The sequence below is a fragment of the Drosophila elegans genome, unplaced genomic scaffold, assembly GCF_018152505.1.
Source record: "Drosophila elegans isolate 14027-0461.03 unplaced genomic scaffold, ASM1815250v1 contig_468, whole genome shotgun sequence".
Classification (NCBI taxonomy): domain Eukaryota; kingdom Metazoa; phylum Arthropoda; class Insecta; order Diptera; family Drosophilidae; genus Drosophila; species Drosophila elegans.
In genome coordinates, this window is record NW_024545855.1 from 3,598,924 (window position 1) to 3,608,099 (window position 9,176).

The 9,176-nt window shown below is 41.6% G+C and overlaps 1 protein-coding gene across 1 annotated transcript; it reads left to right on the forward strand.

The window, feature by feature from the left end:
• The first annotated feature begins 4,683 nt into the window (after positions 1-4,683).
• LOC108143086 lies at positions 4,684-6,271 on the forward strand. Its single transcript, XM_017267303.2, has one exon. The coding sequence runs from the start codon at positions 4,855-4,857 to the stop codon at positions 5,104-5,106; it is 252 nt and encodes an 83-aa protein (XP_017122792.1). The 5' UTR covers positions 4,684-4,854; the 3' UTR covers positions 5,107-6,271.
• Positions 6,272-9,176: the final 2,905 nt, after the last annotated feature.

Below are 9,176 nucleotides of genomic sequence, written 5' to 3' on the forward strand. Positions count from 1 at the left end.
ATCCGCATCCGCTGGCGCTCGGCCTCTTATATGAGCGACTTGCGCGCCCTTATCAACGAACCGCCCACACGACAGCCGCAAGAAGTGACGACAACAATGTGTGGTGAGTTTTTCCACGAATGCTCACCACGAACGAGGGGCGGAATTTTGGGGTGGCATTTGCGCCCAAGGATGTAACAAGTGGCCATGGCCATGCGGCTCTTCCGGGAAAGCTAAGCCAACCCGATAGTATAACCGAAGTCGAGATAGTTTTGAGATGGTAAGCCAAACCTGAAACTCGAGGATGCGCCGCTGCATATATGCTAGCCAACGGTGCGTATGATGAATGCGATGTTGAGGTTCATTAGGAGATGCCCAGACACCCACCAAGTGTATGCCCAACTATTTCTCATTTCAATGGAAAATTGCCAGCTGACTGGGCGCGCATTACTCAAATGCAAGACACTTGCCTTTGGCCCCACTTTGTGGGGCATCCTTGGAACACAAGTGACAACTCAAATGACATGTAACCCCTACTTCGGCTGTAACATTTCAAAAGCGAAACGTAAAGGAATTTTATGCGGAATGCCAGCATCTAGCTGCCTTGGGCCAAGAACGCATAACTTTTAACATTTGTCCTGCTGCCACATTTGCCATGCTTCCTTTGCGAGTGACACAAATATTTGTCTTAGACCAATTCGACGCAATTTGTCGATTTTGCTAGTAATATGTCTTGGGGCTTAATCTGTTGATCGTTTATAAGGGTTGAAAAAAAATATATATTTATATGTACCTGTGTACTTTATATATAATTTTAAATGCTTTCTCTTTTTAATTAAATTATTTTACTAAACTTATAGCTTATCAATAACAAGGGAATTTTTAATACCAAGGGATTACTTAGTACTACCCATTTGCTTTCCGTTTCATGGTACTTCGACCTTATTTCTAATTAATATGCTTACGTTCTGATGCATTCCGGGCAATTACACAGATGGTAGGGCAAAGGAGCTGGAAAAATAACCATAACCATAACGAAAACCCGCTGGGATGATGCTTAGTTGTAAATAGTTTAATTACAAATAAAAGCAAAAATCGTTTGCTAATTGGAAAATATGGAGAAAATATACACATTGATTGGCCAGCCACCACCCCCCAAAGAATAAACACGGGTCGTATACGCAATGCTATTGGACACAGCGTGAAAGCGCGGGGACTCACCGAAATTGCATTGAGATTTGTGGCGCTATTACAATTTGTCCTAGAAATTTATACGTTTTTATGGCTTTCTGTGGAATTACGGCGACTAATTGGGATCTTGACGTCAGAGGCCATTAGACGGGCATTAAGTTCCTAAAAAACCAATACCTTGGCCAGATAACTGCAGCTGCAACTGGGGGACATGGCATATGAATTTCACTTCATTTGACAGCGCGTGCGTTTCATACTCACCACGGGCAATCGATCATAAATCAGAATGATAAGAGGGCCTAGTGACATGGCCTGTAACACCAAAACATGGTCAAAGCGTGGCCTGCCGCGTCATCGCACCGGAACAGGTTAATAAATTTCCCAGCGGTCTAATCACAGGCCAAGCAGCTCATTTGGGTGTTTTTGTTTGGCATCTGGCATCTGGCTTGCGGATTGGGCCATGTGCTATGTGCATATGGAGATGGCCAGAAGGAGGATACATATGTGACTCGATTCGATTTCTGGCCCCGTTTTGCAGAAGACAAGTTCAGCTATAAATCATCATCGCGGACCGGCGGCGGTAGGCAAAATAAGGCAAAACAAAGACACAAAATTAAACCTGCAGTTGGCTTAACCAACCAGTTTAGCCCACACCTACTCCACACACAGCGTTACGATACGATACGATACGATACTAACTTCCCACCGAAAAAATGCATAAGCGAAAACATAAAAATAACCAAGAAAACATTTTCGTAGTTGTTAGAGCAACGGAAAAAAACACAAAATACAAACACCCAAAACAACAATAAAAAAAATGGAAAATCACGATTCTTATGCAGGTTTTCGGAGATTTTTCCCACAACAAGTTTTTTTTCGTTTGGGGTTTTTTCATCTCTTTTAATTGATTCTGCGCATGAGAAAAACGCAGTGCAATGTGCACTTGAGATCCAGATGAACTTATGTGGCGTCAGATATCAGCAACTTGGCCAGCAACAATGGCACCGGCAAGTAGAAGCCACTAACTGGCGGCATAAATATGCATTTATAATTAGGATTCAGCCAGAGTCAACCCAGCTAATTCGAAAGTCGACGTGGTTTACGATCTTCTGGCAAATGACTTTTGAGTACATATCTTTGCAAATTTGGGTACTTCCAAGCCACCCACCCACTTTTCTCTAGAGATTCGATATTCTGCGTAGTCCACATCGAATGTTTTAATGTCTTTTCATATGGAAATAATTTTTGGAAATTTTAACAAAGTTTTCAAATACATTTCTTCCACAACACTCAACACCGGTCCTCTGGAGGAAACTTTACATTAATATTTTACTGTCATTTTAATTATTTTTTTTGCAATTTGTTTTAAAAGCATCAATAATTTAACAGTGCAGATTTATTGCTATTGCTAATTAATGTTACTATCTATATTTAAATAATTTTTTGGTACTTATTCTAACATTTTAGTGTCACAGGTAAATTAACTTACTGTTACATTGTTTAATTAACAGTCGCCATAAATAGGTGCATCGATACAGAAATCCTTTTTCTTAAGGATAAAAAAACATGGAAACAGGGATAGCCAGAAGATAACTGTCATTCAAATTTACTAAAAGCTATTTATCATGGAGAAAAAACATCGCTAGTGGAATTAAAACTTTAATGAAATAAAATAACATTCCTTTTAGAGTTCTATCAGCTATTTTTAGATGGTTCTGGTTAGCACTATTATTTTAGCCACAACTGTTGACTCTTGCTAAATACACACATGTATGTATGTATACATCTGTAAGTAATTGCAATACAGTACATAGAGTCGTATAGTAAAGTCGTTAAAGAATGTTACTCTCTCTTCTGCTACAGCTTCTACTCTCTCTCTCTCTCTTTCTCTCTCACTCGATGACACACTTTTCTACATAAGTGGGTGAGCACACGATCACCTGTGTGCGATTGTGTTTGTTTGTTTGCTGGCACTTCAAGCACAAACAAACATACGTTCTCCATTCTACGCTTCGCTGCATTGAAATTTCTTTTTTCGCTTTCTTTTCGATCGGAGTGGAGTAGTACTCTTTCTTTTTCGCCCGCTCTCTGTTCTGTACTCTCTCCCTCTCCCGTCGCTCTTTCCCTCTTTCGCTCTGCTGACGTCAGCAGCGCACTGAGGTGTTATATAGTGTTATATGGGTCACCGTGACTTTTTGGTTCTTGGAGAAAACTGGTAGTGCGAGTCTTCTGCTTCTTCTGCTTCTGGCCGAGGAAAGTGACGATCGATCGAAAGCGAATGCGTTTGTTTGTCTCTTTTGCTGTTTTCTTTGCTCTCTCCAGTTGGAAATTCTTTTGGTTGGTTCTTTTGGGTCAGGTTCAGGCGGTTAGAAAGGCATTTCCTTTTGCTCTTTAATGGCTTTTACCACTTACCATTTATTAACGAAAAAGTACGACCGACAAAAAAAATGCTGAACAACCAAACAAACTTACAATATAAAGTCTGCTGCGAAAGGTGAATGAAACTTAATGAATGCCAGCAACAACAATAAACAGGTGAGTCGCTGCATTGCTTAGTGATTTTCACTTGCTGCTTTTGTTGTAGTTGCTGTTGTTGCGAGCGTGCCAGTGGAATTCGCAAATTGTTATGAGTAAAACTACAACAAAAACAAAGCTCCACCGAAAGAGAAATAAGAAAAAAAAAGAAGTACATACAAAGACGGCGTAAAGATTACACAAGCGCAGCGTCGTCAATTTGAAAGGGGGTGTGAGGGGAAAGGCATTAGAAACAACACAACAACACTCTTTTGCTGCAATCAAGAAAGCTCTCCCAAAACCAGCGACAGCGACGCCGACTGCAGCAGAGGCAGCGACTGTACAGAGAGCCACGATCAGCTGCAGGGGGTTCACAGAAAATAAAGTTTATTTTGATGATTTAACAATACAATTTCTAGAAACGTATAATTTAAAAGCGGTCTTCAAATACCAACAAAACAGGCTACTATTTAGCTTAATATAAAATTCATCTCATTCTGAAGAATTCAAGTCAGCATGCTTCAGAATCATCCTTAACTTAAGTATTTATCTAAGAAATTTCATGAGGTTTGTAAACTCTTGAAACTTCTTAACTCTATTTTAAGTCCTACGTATAAGTGATGAATGTCAAACTTCTGTTTTATTTAAGACACCTTTTGAAGAGGCTAAGAAGTAATTGTGGCACTCCGGTTGAAAATGTTTTTTGGTGACAAAAACAGTTCGTTGTTATGGAATTTCTACTGTACACATTTCATATCAAGACGAATTTTTTTTATTGTGTAGAGAAATTTATCATTTCACTGCAGCAATGTTTGCAGCAGCATGAGACGTCTGCAGCCCGCTCTGCTCTCCCTCAACAGCTGCTGATCGCAGCGCTCTTTTATTGGCTTGGGGCTTGGAGCTCTCTCTCCGCTCATCGCTGGCGACGCCGACGACGACGTCGCTGCCGCTGCGCTGCCGATCGAGGCTTGGCCACAAAAACAACACCACAGCTTTTCGAAATTAGTTCTAGTGAGTCTGTGAAAGTGTGAGCGACTGCGAGGCGCGATCAATTGGCAAACAACCGCAAGCGGATCAACTGCTCCACACGCCACTCCACGCCACGCCATCGTTGAATATATAAAAAGCGGACTACCCCGTAAACAACAACAACAAATCATCACGTGCAACATGTCGCATCAGTGCAGCTGCGGTCGCGACCTCAACAACAACTACGTATCGTACACGAACGCCTACGCCAATGCAAATGCCTCGTTGGACCGCGAGGCGGCCACCAGCGGCAAGTCCAGCGGTCCGCCGCGGGCCCAGCTGACGGCCAAGGTGATGTTCGGCACGGTGGGCGCCATCAAGGAACTACGCGACAAGGAGCAGCAGCAGCAGCGGCAGGCGGCGGCGGCACGAGCGGGCGAGCGGCGCAACTGATGGGGTGGGGAGGGGGCGGAGTGGAACGGAACGGCCCCAAAGGAAGCGGGGCCGAACGAACGGCCGCTGCAGCGGTCGAGTGCTGTGCTGTGGGTTGTCGGCGGGGGATCTCTGGCTGATCGGAAGAAGAAGGATAACAAGGAGATTTGGATTGAACGGAAGGAATTCTGGACTTATCGTAAAAAACTCGCGAGCCAGGTGATTTGCTTTTATCATAAAGGAATCCCGAAACTTGCAAGATTCTAAAAGTAATCCAAGTAGTTCGAATCGTTTGGTCACTGATGACTCAAATGGGTGGTCCCTGGATCACGTTAGAGGCTTCAAAGTGTTGGCAGGGGACAGGGCAATCTGTGTAACGACATTCCTTCTCAACAAAAAATATCCAAAAACCAACAAAAAAAAAAACAAGTACATCACATATTTATACTCTTTTTTTTTGTCTGCCACACTATCTCTAACTCTCTCTCTATCTCTATCTCCTGTAAGCTTCAGCAGAACTCTATAATTCAATGTAAATTGTTTATTACATATATTTATACATAATCTACTTAGTGCAATACCTTAGCTATACACAACAAAACCACATACACACGGTTAGCCTTAAGTTTGTTTTACTTTGTAAGTGCACACACGCATACACTCACTCATTTTACAATGTTGTTTAATTTTGTTTTGTTGTTTACGCGCTCTGCGAGTTTTGGGCTGCGAGTCTGGAGTCTTCCAGGTGCTTCTCAGCAGCTCAAAACGCAAGGCACGTAAGCCACACACACCCCCACATCCATGTAAACCATATAAATATAGCTACACCTATGTCTAATCTTTAATACCCCTACTACTGTTATTACTTTTAATAATCATATTGTATATGCCGCACGAAAAGACGAAACTTAAAATTATTCCTCCAAATGGGATGGTGTTTGCTCAAGTGATTTGTACTAAAATGGAAGCGAAATAAATTTAATCGCAAATTGAAGCTCAATTGAAGTGCTGTAGCTGTAAATGGCGAATGTTTCGAGAGAGCGCGAGCGAAGCATCTACAATATGTTTATTATAACTATTAAAAATAATATTAAAATGTATGTCTACTTGTACATCTATTTATAGAGCTAATCCCCAACAAAGGCGAATAAAAATCGAACTTTTAATAAACTGCATAAACCGAAAACTGAAAACGAAGTCCAAAACTTTGGGGGCCTCTGCAGATTGGCGATTTCAATTACTCGAACAATGGACTGTAGATACCGTTCGTTGAGTGGGCGGGGGCAAACCTTTTTCTTCGTGTGAAAGTAAGAAACGAAACAAGAAGCAGACAACAACATTCAAATAAATTATAAATTACAATAAAGCAAAGGGGAAACGTAAGCGTAAACGTAAAATATGCGAAACGAAAGCGAAGTCTCCGGCCAGAAGGCGAAAAGTCGGACCCAAAGGCAACCTAACCTCGTGTATTTTATTATTCCAGCGATTCTTTTCGTATTCTGCCGCCGTCTCGCACTCTTTATCGCCTTCTCTCTTCTAATTATGAAGCACTCCGGGTTTTTTTCTTTCTGTTTTCTGTTCTGTTCTTTTTTGTTTTGTTTGAAAGTGTGTGCGTGAGCGGAGAACACTCGCTGGTTCTTATACGCTCGTAACAGTGACCCAGTCTCGAACTGCTGCTGTATAACTCGGAAAGCAGAGTCGCTACCGGGCACTCAACTGTCGTCATCGGCGGACCCAAATGGCGGTTCATTTCATTTCCACTTGACGCCCACGCCGTCCCCTCGCCACGCCTCTCCCTTGGATCAAAGTCAGAGATGTTTTGGGCCTCTTTTTTGTACACTTTCAGGGGGTACAAGGCTCATAGCTCAAACAATATTTTATTGATTTTATGATGTAAACCTTGGATTTGAATTGTCAATATAGCTATAGGAAAGTTAAGCCAGCTTTTAAAAATGTTAGATTCTATTTAAAATAAAATGTTAATGATATGTACAATTTAAAGTTTCATGGTAATTGTGATAAAAAGCCTTACCCTTTCGACCCATTAATATACAGTTAATAAGTAAAACCATATTATATTTATTTTATGACATGAAGTTTTCCCTTCAATTGCCAGTATAACTGTAGAAAAGTGTATAAGATTATAGAAACGTGGCAACGTTTATTTTTAAAATAACATTAAAACAAAATTTTAACGAAATTTTATCATACTAATGAAAATGCATATATATATATTTGTATGTTATGGCTTGGGTATTGTTGACTTCGGCTTGACAAAGTTTCATTCCCCCGTCGGTTTTATTCTTATCCGCCGTTTTGGAGGGCGCTCACAGTTCAATTGAATCCAATTGACCAAGTGCGTGGCTCTTGTCAAGCAAATACATTTGCTTACGTATACTTAATTTACGAGGCGTATACGTAATGCAACGCCCACCAATGCACAATGCTCGGCTGGCTAGAGTGGAAGATTAGAGCCCGTCGAGTCGGGGATTGCTAATTGAACCTATTTACTGTGCCGACTGGATTATATTTTATTGCTCTTTAGCCGGCTTACCTTTGACTTTGTCCGTCTCTTGGCAATTGCAGCAGTTGCGACGCAGTTGATGATGATCCAACTCTACCGCTTACCCGGCTTCTCGACCGATTGCATCACCGATCCGGATTCCGATTTGGATTCCGATCTGATAACATTACGTGTAAGTGCAGCTAAAAGCATTAGAGAAGTGTCGAGAATCCGGGCGTTTGGCCAAAGCGTGAGGGGAATTTAATACTCGTGAGTAAGCGCTTTGAAATACCTGCATTTTAGTCGATGAACTTACCTTTAGCTATATCTTTGTGGAATGGATTGTAGTAATTAGAATGTATTATTGTATGAATTTTGAATTATTTGATTTTAAACTGTGAGCCAATAAAAATGCCTTAAAGTAGTAGTGGATGGACATCCTTCCCCACTGGACATTTTTAACACATATTTCTTTAAAGTTATTTGAGGTATATTTGTAAACACTTAAATAGACACTAGACTTTCCTAGTTTAACGTTTATTTGTATGCATATGAATTTCCTTCAAGACCCTCGCCTTTCGATGGCAAAACTCTTTGCCAACGCCACTATTTTTTCCAATTCCTATTCTATTTTAAGACTTTTTGCACTGCTGATGTCATTTGTTTTCTATGCATATTCTGCCTTTTGCCCATTTCAGTTCTGTTGAGTTCCGTTCCGTTCAGTCCAGCGCGTTTTAGTTTTACCCGATTTTCATCTTGAGGGCCTGGTGGCAATTGTTATTGTTGTCACTCAATTTATGAGGTGCAATTATTATGGCCTGGCCCAAGGTGATCCCAACGTGGCCGAAAGTAAAGAGAGTCTGAGCAGCAACATTTCATTGTTGATTATTTTTATTTTTCGAGTGTGAGTGTGAGTGTGTGTGCTTCTTTTTTCACTTTTTCTTGCATGCGCTTGTGGCAAGAACTTTCTCTTCTAATTGAAAGCAGTTCGATGGCGGTCCAAGATAAGGGGAAGCGGTCTGCTAAGCACAGCATCCCATCCAGCTGGCCATCTTTTGATGAACCGGCTGCGGCGATGGATTGACGTGGATGTGGATGTGGATGTGGAGCTGGTTGGATGCCTCACAACTGAAACTGAATGGCCCAACTTGGCTGGAGCGGATGAATGGCGATCGGCGATCGACGATCGGCGCATAGTGAGACATTTCTTATGTTTCTGCTTTAATGGGAACTTTATGCAGCCGCAAGGCATTTTATCTCTCTCGTTTCGATTTGAATACGGAATACGGAAAGAGGCGACGCCGCTCGATAAGCGCCAGCAAGTTGAAAATAAATAATAAATATTTAAATGTAGAAGCTGAGGCGGGGTGCTGGATGCTGGCTGCTGGGTAAAAAAAACTGCTAGTGAATGAAAGCCAGCGGAGAACTGGTCGCTTGCCTGGAAGTCTTTTTTTTCCATCTCAGCCTCTGTTTTTTACTCTTTTTCCCAAAGTTTTTTTTGGTGAAGCTGTGGCATGGCTCGGGCTTTGCGACTCGGCGTCTGTGTTTCTTTTGGCTTCTAATGGCAGCCGTGAGGTGAGAATCGATT

What these genes read in the sequence shown, in the direction of transcription:
- LOC108143086 (XM_017267303.2), top strand. Translation starts at nt 4,855, where the DNA reads ATGTCGCATCAGTGCAGCTGCGGTCGCGACCTCAACAACAACTACGTA.